The sequence below is a fragment of the Heptranchias perlo genome, chromosome 7 (assembly GCF_035084215.1).
Source record: "Heptranchias perlo isolate sHepPer1 chromosome 7, sHepPer1.hap1, whole genome shotgun sequence".
Lineage (NCBI taxonomy): Eukaryota > Metazoa > Chordata > Chondrichthyes > Hexanchiformes > Hexanchidae > Heptranchias > Heptranchias perlo.
In genome coordinates, this window is record NC_090331.1 from 18,795,969 (window position 1) to 18,814,745 (window position 18,777).

At 41.8% G+C, this 18,777-nt stretch overlaps 1 protein-coding gene across 1 annotated transcript in view; it reads right to left on the minus strand.

Moving 5' to 3' along the window:
• clasp1a (cytoplasmic linker associated protein 1a) overlaps positions 1-18,777 on the minus strand; it is a 335,495-nt gene that overhangs the window by 160,204 nt on the left and 156,514 nt on the right. Inside the window, exons 10-12 of the mRNA XM_067987125.1 lie at positions 4,251-4,321; positions 1,786-1,878; positions 310-455 (exon numbers count right to left, since the gene is read on the minus strand). Of these exons, the coding sequence (XP_067843226.1) occupies positions 310-455; positions 1,786-1,878; positions 4,251-4,321 (310 nt within the window). The remainder of the gene's footprint in view (positions 1-309; positions 456-1,785; positions 1,879-4,250; positions 4,322-18,777) is intronic.

An 18,777-nucleotide genomic window follows, 5' to 3' on the forward strand; every position in this document is an offset into this window, starting at 1 on the left:
CCTGCGCATCCCCGATTTTAATCACCATTGCCAACTATGCCTTCAGCTGCCTAGGCCCTAAGTTCTGGAATTCCCTCCCTAACTCTCTCTCCTCCTTTGTGATACTCCTTAAAACCTATCTCCTTGACCAAACTTTTGGTCACCTGTCCTAATATCTCCTCATGTGGCTGAATGTCAAATTTTGTTTGATAACACTCCTGCGAAGCGCGTTGGGACATTTTACTATGTTAAAGGTGCTATATAAATGCAATTTACAAGGTTTACAGTCCATTTGATCTTGTTCATTTCACAGCACATTTCATTACTTACCCCAATGTTATACAAGCCTCACGCACAACTTGAGAGCGCAGGTCTTTTGCTGATAATTTGAATGCGCCATCTAAAAGCCGCAGATGTTGAAAGAAGGATTCATATTCTGCTGCTCCACCCAGCATCAGAGACCTAATCTTTTTAAGCTGTAAACAAGAAAAGTTTTTTTTTTTTTTAATTAATTATCAGTTTATTTTGAGAGGAAATTAACATAAAAATACTTAGAATGAGAGAAGCTCATTCAGGCCCTGGATTGTAAGCTTTCCATAAATGTACAACATAGCCTATCCTGGACTCTCCTGTTCACTTGAATCGCCTTAAGAAAATTTCCGCATAAATACTCTCAGCTAAACTTCAGACCATCTATCCATTCCCATAATTCCATTATTCAACCAGGCCCAGCTACACTCCACAGAAGGCAGCGCACACTCTACCCCTCCTCCAGCAGTGGAAGCACCATTGTGTCCTAAGGGTTATTTGATCATGTGCATCCTTAATTACCCTTATAACAGTCAGTCCTGTTCCCAATAAGATTTGATCGAGTTTGTTTTTGAAAACTTTAAAGCACACAGCACCAACAGCTTTTGCAGGTAGCCTGTTCCATACAGCCACAAATTTGCAAAGGGAAAAAAACCTTCTAATCTCCAGTCTTCATTGAGGCTTGTTCATTCTAGTTCAGAGTTCATAGTACTAGTCAAACAGCCAGTTAACATCCATATCCTGTGTTCATTAGCATTTCAAATAACTGGATAAAGTTAGTTTCTTTTTTTAAAAAAAATGCTCGTCCAAAGGCTCAGCTATTTAAGGCAGTAAGTAGTTGACAGATACAGACCAGGGAGATCTTAAGTTTCACCTCGGTATGTGCGCAGTTGCTGATTTCAGCAGCAGGAGCAGCAGGTGCTACAATTGGCCTCAGTGCCCTGGGTTAAGGAAAGGAAAACAGGCCACGGTTCTTGCTCCTGATCACCAAATGAGGAAAGAATCAAGCTCAGTTGTAATGGTTCCAATCCCAAAGTTGAACAGCCTGCTGATACTAATCATCTGGGCCTACAAATGAAGAATTACTATCAGGGTGAGGTATTGCAGCGAAACTGGCACCCATGGAACCAGCAAGGAGTAAATGTCTTCATAAGAGGCCGCGGAAAGGAATAAAAAATAAACAGAAGTAAAGGGGAGGAAAAAAAATCCTTGTTTTCAGTTGTATTGTAAAATAAATACTGAATTCTTCCCCCATCCAGCGATTGATACTCTTACATTATTATAAACCAGTCAAGACTTCTATTAAAAGATACTTCTGTATACGTAGCATTTTCATTGTATAAAATTTTAAAATATTATTCAGTGTCTATGCCGCAGTTAAGATTAAAAAAAACAAAGTTCAAAAGCAACCAGATTTTTAAGATAACATTTTTGCAAACTATGAATATATTGAACAGGTTGAAGGGAACGTCACATCTAAAAGGTTCAAAAACTTACAGCAGTTACTCGCTGCTCCCAGTCATGTTTATCATCTGATAAAATTTCTCTAATTTTGTTGATGGATTCTTCGAGGTCTCTGTTAGAATAAATCTAATAAAAAAATAAATAGGAGACATAAATAGAAGAATAGTGTACATGGATTTCAGCACGGCTTTTGACAAGGTCCTGCGTGGCAGACTGGTCAAAAAAGTAGAAGCCCATGGGATCCAAGGGAAAGTGGCTAGTTGGATCCAAAATTGGCTCAGTGGCAGAAAGGGTAATGGCTGACGGGTGTTTTTATGACTGGAAGACTGTTTCCAGTGGGGTTCCGCAAGGCTCAGTACTAGGTCCCTTGCTTTTTGTGGTATATATTAATGAATTAGACTTAAATGTAGGGGGCATGATTAAGAAGTTTGCAGATGATACAAAAATTTACCATGTGGTTAATAGTGAGGAAAGCTGTAGACTACAGGAAGATATCAATGGGCTGGTCAGGTGGGCAGAAAAGTGGCAAATGGAATTCAATCCAGAGAAGTGTGAGGTAATGCATTTGGGGAGGGCAAACAAAGCAAGGGAGTATACAATAAACAGGAGGATACTGAGAGGTGCAGAGGAACAAATGGACCTTGGAGTGCACGTCCACAGACCCCTGAAGGTAGCAGAACAGGCATATAAGGTGGTTAAAAAGGCATACGGGATACTTTCCTTTATTAGCCATGGCATAGAATATAAGAGCAGGGAGGTTATGCTAGAACTGTATAAACATTGGTTAGGCCACAGGTGGAGTACTGCGTACAGTTCTGGTCACCACATTACAGGAAAGAAGTGACTGCACTAGAAAGGATACAGAGGAGATTTATGAGGATGTTGCCAGGGCTGCAGAATTTTAGCTATGAGGAAAGATTGGATAGAAACATAGAAAAATTTGCAACATAGAAGGAGGCCATTCGCCCGATCGTGTCTGTGCCAGGTGGCTGGGGTTGTTTCCTGTGGAACAAAGGAGGCTGAGGGGAGATTTAATTGAGGTATATAAAATTATGATTGGACTATATAGAGTGGATAGGGAGTACCTATTTCCCTCAGCAGAGGGGTTAGTGACCAAGGAGTATAGATTTAAAGTAATTAGAAGGATTAGAGGGGAGCTGAGGAGATATTTTTTCACCCAGAGGGTTGTGGGGGTCTGGAACTCACTGCCTGAAGGGGTGATGGAGGCAGAAACCCTCAACTCATTTAAAAAGTACTTGGATGTGCACTTGAAGTGCCGTAACCTACAGAGGTACGGACCAAGTGTTGGAAAGTGGGATTAAGCTGTATAGCTCTTCTTCGGCCGGCACGGACACGATGGGCCGAATAGCCTCCTTCTGTGCCGTAACTTTCTATGATTCTATGAAGACAGAACTCTAGGTAATGTGTTGCATGAAATTTTTGGCTGAAGAAACAAAACTGAGCTGTGCAGCAAGAACAGGTGATTACCAATAACTTATTGCATGTGATCCTGAAACAACTGTAGGCCATGATTGCTAATGCAACAGATACAAAATAAAATCTTTCATCTGTTGAGTTGGAGATATTTATTAACTATTTCAACTTTCTAGCAAATATGCTTGCTTACATAAAATTTCAATTTTGAAAAAATCATTTATGCGACCTATATTAAGGTTGGAACCTACATACATTTTACAACACCTTTACTCAGCAAAGTGAAACTTCAAGTTGTACTCATGAAACAAAGAATTTCACAATTAATGCCTATTAAAGAAAATAGTTTTAAAAACACCAATTAACCTCCGATGCTGATCACTCAGTGGCAAATGTGCTTTACAATAGACTGCATTTATATAATACCTTTGACTTAGAAAAGCATCCTAAGTCACTTCATGGAGGTGGAGGAGGATGGTATGATCAAATGCCTTGAGGAGGTAATGGAGGACAGAAGAGATAACGCACCATAGTTTGGCACATTTAATAAACAGAGCATGTAAACATAGGGGCCAAAAGTTTGTTCCTTTCAGCTATAAAAATTCCTGATTTTACATTAATCTTGGATCACTGCAGCTTTCAAGGTAAACTGAGGGGTTTCAATTCTTTTGGGGTTGATTACAGCAATACCACAAACTGTAATAAAAGGTAAAGTTTTCATGATAGTTGTTGGAGGTGACATGTAAATTGAGTTCCAACAGACTCCATAAATCAACAATGATCACGGTCTTTGCAGCCATAAAATTCTTTTAAACTGCTTAATGGAAGTTTCGCCAATGTTAGGATGTTCCTCCAAGTCTAGGTCTTAGGTCACGTTGGTACAGTACTGCCCACTTTCAACCTTAACATACACCACAAAATATTCCAAGGCACTTGCAATCAGTCACTCAAAGCAAACTATATTCCTTTCAACAGCACAATTAACCCACATCTAAACCTTCCAAATAGTGTATTTCTGGTTCTCAAATAAAACACAGGATCAGTTATAGCAGATTCAAGATTACCTGCACTGTTGGAACGTCCTCAAATGCACGGATAAAATCATCCTCATCAACAGCACCAGCACCTTCTTTGACTTGAGAAATGAGAAACGAGAAACAAATTGATAAATTAAAGTTGCATTTGACTAAAAAATATATTTGATCTGTAAACTTTGGAAAAAGGTCTGTCTATTCAGGTACCCATAAAATAAAGATACCAAAATGTATTTATAATTTTGACATTTGATGATCACTTTTTTGTTCTTGTGAATTTTGTGCTCATCAAGGCAAGGGATGTTGTTGGGAAATGGAATACAATCTGTTTCAGGTACTTAATGTCAACATTAAGTCAGGCATGGAATGTATACCTCACTCTAACCACGTGCTTGTGAACCAACCTCTCAAACACATCCATTACTGCACCAGGGCCTCATCCTTCCATTTCCCATACCAGTGGCCTCTTCGAGTGAGAATGCTACTTTTCTCCAATTTGCACCAAACTTTGGGTATCTGTGGGACGCTCAAACTCATTTCACATATGACCCTTACAACTAACAGAGGATGAATTCATAACTTTGTTCTAGTCTGGATTCAAACCCAGATCCAAGAGCTGCAGGGTCAGTGTCCTAGCCATTGCACCACCTGTTCCCAACAATTCTGAAACTGAAATCTGTAATGCAATGCTCTCTTACAAGCAGAAACACTACATATATTAGATGACACCAAAACATTTATATACAAATAGAACTTGAAGCAATTTTATCATATGCAGAGTGGTTTCAAACTTTTGTGCATGGGGAATCACTGGAACCATTAACCATGCCTGTGACCCACTTCTCTTAAAACTTAAAATGTGATTTAATGACATGACACTAGTCATCAGGTTTTTACTTCTACTATTATTTATCCACAGAAGTGTTAAATAAAATTACAACAGGAATCATTAATTAACATTCATAAAACAAACCACCGCCATTTTGTAGTTCTGTGACTTATAAACTCAACTCCATAATGAAGAAAGCTAAAGTGGGATTTATATAATGTTAATAATGAAAGCGCCAAAAGTCCATTTTTAAATTTATAGAATTCAAAGCTATAGATAACAAATTCATGGCTGCTTTATTTATGCATTCCATCACAATGTGCCATCTGAAGTTCAAATCTATTCATGGTGAAGGCGCCTGTGCTGAGACCCTAAGGACTCTTCAAGTCCATACAATGGAATTGCATTGAGAGATAACAGCCTACCTGAATTGAGGAGAATCCTTCACATCCTCCTTGAATTCCACTGCCAAATTCATGGTGTCTCTCTTACCTGGATGCAAGAGACTACTCTATTCTTCAAGTTTGCTCCCAAATCAAACCCACTGCCTGAGGTGTTCACTCACTACAGTGTGGAAAAATCCAGCTTGTAACCAACACTTTATTCCACCACTAGGGGCACATCATTGCTGATTTCATGCATGGAAAGAATTGCATCACTTGAGCTAGAGAGCAAATGTGCAGAATTTAGGCTCATTTAGTGTCCTGGCTAATAGTTATCACTCAGTCAACATCACAAACATTTTAATTGGTCATTTATCTAGTTGCTGTTTGCATTTCCCCACATTACAACAGTGATTAGACTTCAAGTGTTTAGTTGCCTGTGAAGTGCTGAGGTTGTGAAATGCACTATATAAATGCAAGTTGTTTTTTTCCATGAAAGAAAGTTGCCATAATTCTGTGAATAGTTGAAGAATAAAACCACAAAGCACAAGTCGACCACACAGTGATGTTATCATTCCCAAAATGTCATTTTCCTAGTGGTAAGAGCTCCCATTTGGTTGTTTTATTATGCTTATTGGGTGATGATGGGATTAGATTGTGTTTGTGCAAACAATCTGTTTCAACTAAATAGGTTTGAGGGGACCAGAGGTCACAATGTCAAGTTATGTAAGGCCAGAACCAGGTTAGATGTTAGGAGGTGTTTCCCTCCCACCACCCAGAGAATAGTGGACCTATGGAATAAGCTGCTGGCTCATGTGGTGAATGCTGATTCACTGAATTCCTTCAAGCAAGAGCTGGACCTGTTTCTGGCTGGGGCAGAGATCAAAAGGTAAGTATTGTATAACATTAATAAGGTCCAGAGTGGTCTTCTTGACTAGTTTCGATCACATAAGGGAGTCAGCGAGAAATTGGCCTGAGTTTTTAATTTGGATTTTTGCCTCTTCCGGGAGATTACATGGCTTTCATGTGGGATGGGGAGTATATATTGTGATGCATAAGGCACCGCAGTTATGTGGGACAGGCTGGATGGACCAGAGGGTCTTTTCCTGTCTGTCATTGTTTGTATGTTCGTATTATCCAATTTGTCTCACTTAATCTTATTCAAAATAGCTCTTTTTTGGCCGGCACAGACACGATGGGCAGAATGGCCTCCTTCATTGCTGTAAATTTCTATGGTTCTATGATTCAAAACATTCCACAACAATAAGAGCAAATACAATTACATAATTTTAGACTATATCATCTGTTAAAATGTTAAAGATGACAGGCTAATTTTTCCCTATTCACTTACTGCAATGTCCCATTACTTCTAAATGGAATATGTAATCACAGCAAACACAGACTTTCTACAGTATATAATGAAGCAGTATGTTAATGGACTTCTTTCTTTAAAAAAATTGTGGTTGCACAGGACCAAAAAAAACCTCTAAATTCTACACTGAATGATAGGGGAAGAAAGATGTCTACAAACTAATTAACAGCCAAGGCACTTGAATCATATTTTATCCCGTGCTGCTTTGCTGGCACCTCATGCCCAGTATGGCTCGTCTTGTCAACGATCTCTAAACACCATATACTCGCTCGGTCAGCATTCCAAATTATCACAGACTGCAGGAATATACTTGTCCCGTAACATTCTGTCAATGTCATGAAGAAAATTCAACCACCTGTTGCATGTATTTTTTTCTGGATGCTCAGAGTAATGTGCTACCCTTCTATTTACAAGCTTTTTCCCACTCCGACAAAAGCAGGCGAGATGCCTCAGTTGGCTTTTACTTCCTGCAGAAACTGCACTACCACAAAGAAATATTGTACCTTCTTGCCCAGCCCTCACCTCTTAACTACTGGCATTGAGATTTCAATGCAAACATTCATGGTTTTAAAATGAACATCTTTACCAAACCATGGAAATATTAATTTATATTGCCAGGCCATATTATTTCCTGATCAAAAAGGTACAAAGCTTAATTCTGACATTCTTCTCACTTTTAACTGAAAAGCCAGCAAAGTTTCTGCACTACACTGACGTGTAGTACATAACAGGAAGGATATAACAGATAGAAACAGAATCCATATGGATTGAGATAACGAATAAGAAAGAATGTTGCCAGGGCTTGAAAATTGCAGCTACGAGGAGAGATTGGATAGGCTGGGGTTGTTTTCCTTGGAGCAGAGGAGGCTGAGGGGAGACTTAATTGAGGTGTACAAAATTATGAGAGGCCTAGATTGAGTAGACAGGAAGTACCTGTTTCCCCTAGCGGAGAGTTCAGGAACTAGAGGACATAGATTTAAAGCTGATTGGCGGAAGGATTAGAGGGGACATGAGGAAAAACTTTTTTACCCAGTGGGTGGTGGGATTCGCTGCCCAAATTGGTGGCAGAGGCAAGGACCCTCAACTCTTTTTAAAAGAAAGTACCTGGACCTGCACCTAAAGTGCTGTAAGCTGCAGGGCTACGGACCGGGTGCTGGAAGGTGGGATTAGAATGGGCACCCGGTTGCTCTTCGAGCCGGCGCGGACACGATGGGCCGAATGGCCCCCTTCTGTGCTGTATCTTTTTTATGGTTCTATGGAATTGATCGCCCTATTGGGGGTATACTACAGACCGCCAGATAGCAGAAAGGAAGTGGGAGAAATTAGACGGGTTCAGTACTGTAGTGGTTATGTTATGGACTAGTGATGCAGGGAACGGGAGTTCAATTCCCACCATGGCAGTTGGAGAATTTGAGTTCAGTTTAAACTCAAAACATTTTTTAAAAAGCTAGTATCAGTAAAACAGTGACCATAAAGCTATCAGAATGTCATATTAAACCCAACAGATTCACCAATGCCATCATTAACTGGTATGGCCTTTTAATAGACTCCAATCACACACCAACATAGTTGACTCTTAACTGCCCTCTGAAGCAGCCTAACTCAGTTGTATCAAACCACTGCTAAGAATAACAAGACCACATGGACAGCAGCGGTTCAAGAAGGTGGCCCCACCACCTCCTTCTCATGGTAACTAGGGATGAGCAATAAATGCCAGCCTTGCCAGAACACCCACATTCCAAGAATGAAACAAAAAATATGTAGGGAAATATATGAAATAAGTAAAAAAAAAAAATCATAATCATAAGGCATTTCAACTACTCCCCAAAAAAACTGCCATAGAGGGGGAGTGAAAGCAGAGATGGGGATGGAAGTTATACAGTGCATACAAGGCTGACCCAAAATGCAAGAAGCCTAACAAAGGAGGCAGTGCTGCTAGACCTGGTGATGAGAAATGCACAGGAGCAAATAAAAGAAGTAAACATGGGAGAACATCAAAGGAGTAGTGATCACATTATAATATGGTTTAAGATAATGGTTGAGAGAAATAGATAGCACTAAAAACAAGTAATAGATTGATAAAAAGCCAACTAGGAGGGAAACGAGGATGGAGCCAAGGAAGATAAACTGGAGAAAAATACTGACAAAGTAGAACAGTAGTGGGCAATATTTTAAGGGGAGATCAATAAAGTTCAGGAGAAATATATCCCACTAAAAAAATAATAAACTAGCCAAGAATGAGATGCCATAGATAAATAGAGGAGAGGATAAAACTGAACGTAAAGAAAAAGGCATATGCAAAGTACGTAAACAATAAAGGAGGATCACAAATGGGAGTATCATGAGCCTAGGAAAAAAAGAGGTTAAAAAGACAATTAGGAGGGCAAAGAGAAAATATGAAATGAAAACATCAGAATATAAAAGGAAATAGTAAACTATTCTATGGGCACATAAGTAACAAAAGGTGAATTAAGATAGGGATAGGGTCGCTGAGTGATGAGAAAGATAAACTCACAGGAGAGGATACTGAAATGGCAGAGATACTGACTAGATACTTTGCCTCAGTTTTTACTGGAGTGGCTAACAAAAAGGAAATGACAACAGAAGAAGTCAAGACAAATATTACAACAGTTAAGATAGAAAGAAAGGAGATACTCGACAAACTTGAGGACAAAACCCTGGGTCCAGATGGATTGCACCCATGGATACTCAAAGAAACAAGGGAGGGGATAACATATATAAAAATTCATATATTCATATATAAAAATTCAACAGAAAAAGGAATAGTGCCAGAGGACTGGTGAACAGCAAATGTAATTCTTTTCTTCAAAACGATATAGAACTAATCCAAGGACAAAGACCGAGCAGGAGTTAAAGTTCTCAACTGGAGAAAGGCCAATTTTACTAAGCTGAGAAGTGTTTCAGCAAAAATGGACTGGAAACAGCTACTTGAAGGTAAATCAATGACAGAGCTGTGGGAGGCATTCAAGGGGGAGATTCAAGGGGTTCAGAGTAAACATGATTCCACAAAGAAAAATGGTGGGACTGCCAAATCTAGAGCCCCCTGAATGTCAAGGAGCATACAGGGTAAGGTAAGGCAAAAAAGGAAAGCTTATGTCAGACACTAAGTGCTCAATACTACAGAAACCCTTGAGTTTAGAAAGCAATTCGGAAAGCAAAGAGAGGGCTTGTAAAAATACTGGCAAGTAAAATTAAGGAAAACCCAAAAATGTTTTCTAAATGCATAAAGAGAAAGAGGATAACAAAGGAAAGAGCAGGGCCTGTTCGAGTCCAAAAAGGTAATCTACGTGTGGAGGCGGAACACATTGTTACGGTTCTTAATGAATACTTTGCATATGTCTTCACAAGAGAGGAACGAGTAGACATTGTAGTTGAGGAGGAGGAACGTGAAATATTGGATGGGATAAACATAGTGGGAGAGGAAGTATTAAGCAGAGTAGCATCTTTGAAAGTAGATAAATCACCAGGTCCGGATGAAATAAATCCCAGGCCGTTAAAAGAAGCAAGGGAAAAAATAGCGGAAGCTCTGAACATCATTTTCCAATCCTCCCTGGATACAGGCGTGGTGCCGGAGGATTGGAGGACTGCTAACGTTGTACCATTATTTAAAAAGGGAGGGAGGGATAGACAGAGTAATTGCAGGCCAGTCAGTCTAACCTCAGTTATGGGCAAATTATTGGAATCAATTCTGAGGGACAGGATAAACCGTCACTTAGAAACGCACGGATTTATCAATGACAGTCAGCATGGATTTGTTAAGGGAAGGTAGTGTCTGAATAACTTTATTGAATTTTTTGAGGCAGTAACATGGAGGGTCGATGAGGATAATGCGTTTGATGTAGTCTACATGGATTTTAGCAAGGCTTTTGACAAGGTCCCACGTGGCAGACTGGTCAAAAAGTACAAGCCCATGGGATCCAAGGGAAAGTGGCTAGTTGGATCCAAAATTGGCTCAGCGTCAGGAAGCAAAGGGTAACAGTCGACGGGTATTTTTGTGACTGGAAAGCTGTTTCCAGTGGGGTTCCGCAGGGCTCAGTACTAGGTCCCTTGCTTTTTGTGGTATATATTAGTGATTTAGACTTAAATGTAGGGGGCATGATCAAGAAGTTTGCTGATGATACAAAAATTGGCTGTGTGGTTGATAGTGAGGGGGAAAGCTGTAGACTGCAGGAAGATATCAATGGACTGGTCAGATGGGCAGAAAAGTAGCAAATGGAATTCAATCCAGAGAAGTGTGAGGTAATGCGTTTGGGGAGGGCAAACAAGGCAAGGCAATAGACAATCAATGGGAGAAAGGTGTAGAGGAAGTGAGGGACCTTGGAGTGCACGTCCACAGATCCCTGAAGGTAGCAGGACAAGTAGATAAGGTGGTTAAGGCAGCACGCTGGATACTTTCCTTTATTAGCCATGACATAGAATATAAGAGCAGGGAGGTTATGCCAGAACTGTATAATCATTGATTAGGCCACAGGCAGAGTACTGTGTACAGTTCTGGTCACATTACAGGAAGGATGTAATTGCACTAGAGAGGATACAGAGGAGATTTATGAGGATGTTGCCAGGACCAGAGAATTTTAGCAATGAGGAAAGACTGGATAGGCTGGGGTTGTTTTCTTTCGAACGGAGGAGGCCGAGGGGTGAATTAATTGATGTGTATAAAATTATGAGGGGCCGAGATAGAGTGGATAGGAAGGACCTACTTCCTTTAGCGGAGAGGTCTATAACCAGGGGACTTTCAGTCATGGACTTTCAGAAGGCCTTGGCTAAGGTGTCACATAAAAGAGATTCATGACAAAGGTTAGGTGTGTCAAGTCAGGCACTAGGTAGCAGAATTAATTGGAAAATGGCTAAAAACAGAACACAGATGGTAGTAGTCAAGGGAAGTTTCTCAGACTGGAGGCTAGGTAAGGGTGTCAAGGGATATAGAGCAAAGGCAGATAAATAGAGTAAGGTGCAGATCAGCCATGATCTAATTGAATGGCGGAACAGGCTCGAGGAGATGAATGGCCTACTCCTGTTCCTATGTTCCACTTGTGGGTGAGTCAAGAACAAGTGGGCATAAATACTAGATAGGCACTAATCAGATCAGAAGAAGAATTTAGGAGCACAATCCCTTTACAGAGAGTGGCGAGAATGTGGAACTCGCTGACTCATGGACTGGTTGAAGCAGATGGCATGATGCATTTAAGGGGAGGCTTAATGCACACGTGAGGGAGAAGGGAATGCAGGAATATGGGGTGAGAAGAGGTAATTGGAGCCACATAGACCAGTTGGGCAGAATGGCGTGTTTCGACACTGTAGATTCTATGTAAGAATAAACTGCTTTTATTCACACTCCTAGCCTTTTACTAAAGTGCTAAATGAAACTGAGTCACAGTGTTTTCCTTCCACAAGTAACAGGGTAAAGTTCATAACTGGTCTAGTACCATTTGCTGCATGGCTATTCAGAACAAAAATAAAATTGGTCCACTACTCTAATCTGAAATTAGTTTTCAGCTTTCATTTGGGTGATAACAAATTTCATTAGAGTTAGCCTCTGATTTATGAAAAAATGCTGTAGATTTGAAATGTCTCATTGTTTGTTAAGAGGCACCAGAAACTCAACACAGTAACCATGGGATATTGTGGTAAAATTGCATGTGTAAGTAATCTGAAATTACTGTGTGAATACTCCAAAATAAGCAGTTTTATCAGCCGCAGAATGCTGAGTGACATGTGATGGAAGCAGCACAAGTTCACTTTCAGGGAGTAGGTTCACTGCTTCAGTAATCAATAGCACTTGAAAAAGTTGTAACTATTCTATAATATACTTGGAAGGAGGATTTTTAATGACAATGCAAATATTAGCCTAAAACCCTATTATTCAAAGAGAATAATTACTGTGCATTGTTAAATGAAGTTTCTGGTCTGGGATAAGTAAGTCAGTCTTAACAAGAGCAGGTCAGAGGCTGGGTATTCTGCACCAGTGACTCACCACCTGACTCCCCAAAGACTTTCCACCATCTACAAGGCACAAGTCAGGAGTATGATGGAATACTCTCCACTTGCCTGGATGAGTGCAGCTCCAACAACACTCAAGAAGCTCGACACCAGCCAGGACACAGCAGCCCACTCGAGTGGCACCCCATCCACCACCCTAAACATTCACTCCCTTCACCACAGGCGCACTGTGGCTGCAGTGTGTACCATTCACAGGATGCACTGCAGCAACTCGCCAAGGCTTCTTCGACAACACCTCCCAAACCCGCAACCTCTACCACCTAGAAGGACAAGGGCAGCAGGCACATGGGAACAACACCACCTGCACGTTCCCCTCCAAGTCACACACCATCCCGACTTGGAAATATATCGCCGTTCCTTCATTGTCACTGGGTCAAAATCCTGGAACTCCCTTCCTAACAGCACTGTGGGAGAACCTTCACCACAGGAACTGCAGCGGTTCAAGAAGGCGGCTCATCACCACCTTCTCAAGAGCAATTAGGGATGGGCAATAAATGCTGGCCTCGCCAGTGACACCCACATCCCATGAACGAATATTTTAAAAAGCCCACTTGATTGGCACCCCATCCACCACCCCAAACATTCACTCCCTTTACCATCGGCACATTGAGGTTGCAGTGTATAAGAATTGACGGCACGAATAGAAACAAACGGGTATGATGTCGTGGCCATCACAGAGACGTGTTGCAAGGTGACCAAGGTTGGGAGCTAAATATTCAGGGTTATTTAACATTTCAGAAGGATGGGAAAAAAGGTTAAGGTGGTGGGGTAGCTCTGTTAATAAAGGATGAAATTGGTATAATAGTGAGAAATGATCTTGGCTCAGATCATCAAGATGTCGAATCAATTTTGGTGGAGGTAAGAAATAGCAAGGGAAAGAAATCACTGGTGGGAGCAGTATATAGGCCCCCTAACAGTAGCTACACTATAGGACAAAATATAAATCAGGAAATAAAGGGGGCTTGTAAAAAAAGGTAATGAAATAATCATGGGCGATTTTAACTTTCACATAGATTGGACAAATCAAATTGGCAAAAATAGCCCTCAGGAGGCATTCATAGAGTGTATTAGGGACTGTTTCTTAGACCAATACGTCGGGAAACCAAACAAGGAAGAGCCCATTTTGGATCTGGTAATGGGTAACGAAACAGGATTAATGATCTCAAAGTAAAGGATCCATTGGGAAGCAGTGATCATAACATGATGAATTTCACATCCAGTTTGAGAGTGAGGATCTTGGGTCTGAAACTACTGTATTAAACTTAAATAAGGGCAATTATAAAGGAATGAGGGCGGAATTGGCTAAAGTGGACTGGATAAACAGATTAGATGGTATGATGGTGGATAAGCAGTGGCAAACATTTAAAAAAGATATTTTATGACTCACAACAAAAATATATCCCACAAAAAGGGTGAACCAACCGTGGCTAACTAAGGAAGTCATGGATGGTATCAGGTTAAAAGAAAAAGCATACAACATGGCAAAGATTACTGGTAAGCCCAAAGATGGGGAAAACTTTAAAAACCAGCAAAGGATGACTAGAAGAATAATAAAGAGGGAGAAAATGAATTATGAGAGTAAACTAGCAAGAAATATAAAAACTGACAGTAAAAGCTTCCATAAGTATATAAAAAGGAAGAGGGTAGCTAAAGTAAACAATGGTCCCTTAGAGGATGAGACTGGGGAAATAATAATGGAAAACAAGGAAATGGCAGAGGAATTGAACAGATATTTTGATTCTGTCTTCACAGTAGAAGACACTAATAACATAGCAATAATAGTAGAAAATCAAGGGGCAAAGGGGAGGGAGGAACTATCACTATCACCAGAGAAAAAGTACGAGGTAAACTAATGGGTCGAAAGGCTGACAAGTCCCCTGGACCTGATGGCTTGCATCCAAGGATCTTAAAGGAAGTGGCTGCAGAGATAGTGGATGCATTGGTTGTAATCTTCCAGAATTCACTGGATTCTGGAAAGGTCCCAGCGGATTGGAAAACCACAAATGTAACACCCCTATTCAAGAAGGGAGTGAGACAGAAAGCAGGTAACAATAGACCAGTTAGCCTAACATCTGTCATTGGGAAAATGCTAGAATCCATTATTAAGGAAGTAGTAGCAGGACATTTGGAGACTCATAATACAATCAAGGAGAGTCAACATGGTTTTATGAAGGGGAAATCATGTCTGACAAATTTATTAGAGTTCTTTGAGGAAGTAACGGGCAGGGTGGATAAAGGGGAACCAATGGATGCAGTATATTTGGATTTCTAAAAGGCATTTGATAAGGTGCCACATAAAAGATTACTGCACAAGATAAGAGCTCATGGTGTTGGGGGTAATATACTCGCATGGATAGAGGATTGGCTAACTAACAGAAAACAAACAAAGTCGGGATAAAAGGGTCATTTTCAAAATGGCAATCTGTAACTGGTGGGGTACCGCAGCCTTAACTATTTACAATATATATCAATGACTTGGATGAAGGAACAGAATGTCTTGTGGCAAAGTTTGCTGATGATACAAAGATAGGTGGAAAAGCATGTTGTGATGAGGACACAAAGTGTCTGCAAAGGGATATTGACAGGTTAAGCGAATGGGCAAAAATCTGATAGATGGAATATAATGTGGGAAAATGAAAAGTCATCCACTTTGGGAGGAAAAATAAATAGGCAAAATATTATTTGAATGGAGAAATACTACAAAATCCTGCGGTACAGAGGGATCTGGGTGTCCTCGTACATGAAACACAAAAAGTCAACATACAGGTGCAGCAGGTAATCCAGAAGGCAAACGGAATATTGGCTTTTATTTCTCGGGGGATGGAGTATAAAAGCAGGGAAGTCTTGCCACAACTGTACATGGGGCTGGTGAGACCACACCCGGAGTACTGCATACAGTTCTGGTGCCCTTATTTAAGGACGGACATACTTGCATTGGAGGCAGTTCAGAGAAGGTTCACTAGGTTGATTCTGGGTATGGAAGGGTTGTCTTATGAGGAAAGATTGAACAGGTTGGGTCGATACTCATTGGAGTTTAGAAGAATGAGAGGAGATCTTATTGTAGCAACTCGCCAAGGCTTCTTCGACAGCACCTCCCAAACCCGTGATCTCTACCACCTAGAAGGACAAGGGCAGTAGGCACATGGGAACAACCAACAGATCAGATCAAAGCTCTGCAGTCCTGCCACATCCAGTCGTCTATATGGTGGTGGACAATTAAACAACTAACGGGAGGAGGAGGCTCTGTAAACATCCCCATCCTCAATGATGGCAGAGTCCAGCACGTGAGTGCAAAAGACAAGGCTGAAGCGTTTCCAACCATCTTCAGCCACAAGTGCCGAGTAGGTGATCCATCTCAGCCTCCTCCAGATATCCCCACCATCACAGGAGCCAGTCTTCAGCCAATTCGATTCACTCCACGTGATATCAAGAAACGGCTGAGTGCACTGGATACAACAAAGGCTATGGGCCCCGACAACATCCAGGCTGTAGTGCTGAAGTCTCGTGCTCCAGAACTAGCCGTGCCTCCAGCCAAACCGTTCCAGTACAGCTACAACACTGGCATCTACCCAACAATGTGGAAAATTGCCCAGGTATGTCTTGTCCACAAAAAGCAGGACAAATCCAATCCGGCCAATTACCGCCCCATCAGTCTACTCTCAATCATCAGCAAAGTGATGGAAGGTGTCGTCATCAGTGCTATCAAGCGGCACTTACTCACCAATAACCTGCTCACCGTTGTTCAGTTTGGGTTCCACCAGGACCACTCGGCTCCAGACCTCATTACAGCCTTGGTCCAAACATGGACAAAAGAGCTGAATTCCAGAGGTGAGGTGAGAGTGACTGCCCTTGACATCAAGGCAGCATTTGACCGAGTGTGGCACCAAGGAGCCCAAGTAAAATTGAAGTCAATGGGAATCAGGGGGAAAACTCTCCAGTGGCTGGAGTCGTACCTAGCACAAAGGAAGATGGAAGTGGTTTTTGGAGGCCAATCATCTCAGCCCCAGGACACTGCTGCACGAGTTCCTCAGGGCAGTGTCCTAGACCCAACCATCTTCAGCTGCTTCATCAATATCCTTCCCTCCATCATAAAGTCAGAAATGGGGACGTTCACTGATGATTGCACAGTGTTCAGTTCCATTCGCAACCACTCATATAATGAAGCAGTCCGTGCCCGCATGCAGCAAGACCTGGACAACATCCAGGCTTCAGCTCATAAGCGGCAAGTAACATTCGCGCCAGACAAGTGCCAGGCAATGACCATCTGCAACAAGAGAGTCTAACCACCTCCCCTTGACATTCAACAGCATTACCATCGCCAAATCCCCCACCATCAACATCCTGGGGGTCACCATTGACCAGAAACTTAACTTGACCAGCCACATAAATACTGTAGCTACAAGAGCAGGTCAGAGACTGGGTATTCTGCGGCGAGTGACTCACCTCCTGACTCCCCAAAGCCTTTCCACCAGCTACAAGGCATAAGTCAGGAGTGCGATGGAATACTCTCCACTTGCCTGGATGAGTGCAGCTCTAACAACACAAGAAGCTCGACACCATCCAGGACAAAGCAGCCTGCTTGATTGGCACCCCATCCACCACCCTAAACATTCACTCCCTCCACCACCGGCACACAGTGGCTGCAGGATGCATGGCAGCAACTCGCCAAGGCTTCTTTGACAGCACCTCCCAAACCCACAACCTCTACCACCTAGAAGGACAAGGGCAGCAGGCACATGGGAACACCACCACCTGCACGGTCATCATCCTGACTTGGAAATATATTGCCATTCCTTCATTGTTGCTGGGTCAAAATCCTGGAACTCCCTACCTAACAGCACTGTGGGAGAACTTTCACCATACGGACTGCAGCGGTTCAAGGCGGCGGCTCACCAACACCTTCTCAAGGGCAATAAATGGTGGCCTTGCCAGCGAAGCCCACATCCCATGAACAGATACATAAAACCACCACCTGCACATTCCCCTCCAAGTCACACACCATCCCGATTTGGAAATATATCGCAGTTCCTTCATCATCACTGGGTCAAAATCCTGGAACTCCCTACCTAACAGCGCTGTGGGAGAACCTTCACCACACGGACTGCAGCGGTTCAAGGCGTTGGCTCACTACCACCTTCTCATGGGCAATTAGGGGTGGGCAATAAATGCTGGCCTTGCCAGCGACGTGCACATCCCATGAATGAATAAAAACAAAGTCATCCGGTGTGGTGTCAGGTCACACAGAGCAGAAACATATCTGGTTTAATCCCTGGTCTTTGGTCAGTTAGCTGACCTCAGCTAGAGCAGTGATGGAGGACTATTGACCTCAGCATTTCTGAACAAGAGATTGAGAAATTTAACAAGGGTCCTGCTCCTGATTGGTATCCAGGGACTGCTGTTGAAAAATACAAGTGACTTGATATTGGGTGAGGAAAGAACTGAGCTCAGCTGTGATATCCCTCCAGGGTGAATAACCTGCTCGTACTCATCACCTAGGCTGACACATGAATGGCCACTTAGGTGAGACATGTCAGTATGTATGCAATCACACCCCAGCACAAGTTATCTTCCAGGAAAAAGGAGAGTAAAAAAAGTCAGTGTTTTAAACATGGCATTCCATTCTCCTATAATATTTCAAGTCAAATCATTTTTCTATTGAAGATTGGGATTTCATAAAATAAAAATGAATAATAGAGCAAAGAGTCACTCCAATAGCTTGCTACTCTGGTGGTTAGGCAGTTCCACTAACTGCATGCCTGCAATAATGTTATTGAATTGGGGAACACTAATGAACTATACTTTTTAAAACAGTTGCTGCCCTATCACTCCAGCTGACCAATGATTAATCCAGAACTTCCCAGTGGGTATGTAAACAAGAAATTGATTGCCCCCACCCCTGCCACATGGCTCAGCTCTTCAAGGTGGCGAGTAACTGATAGTACAGATCAGGAA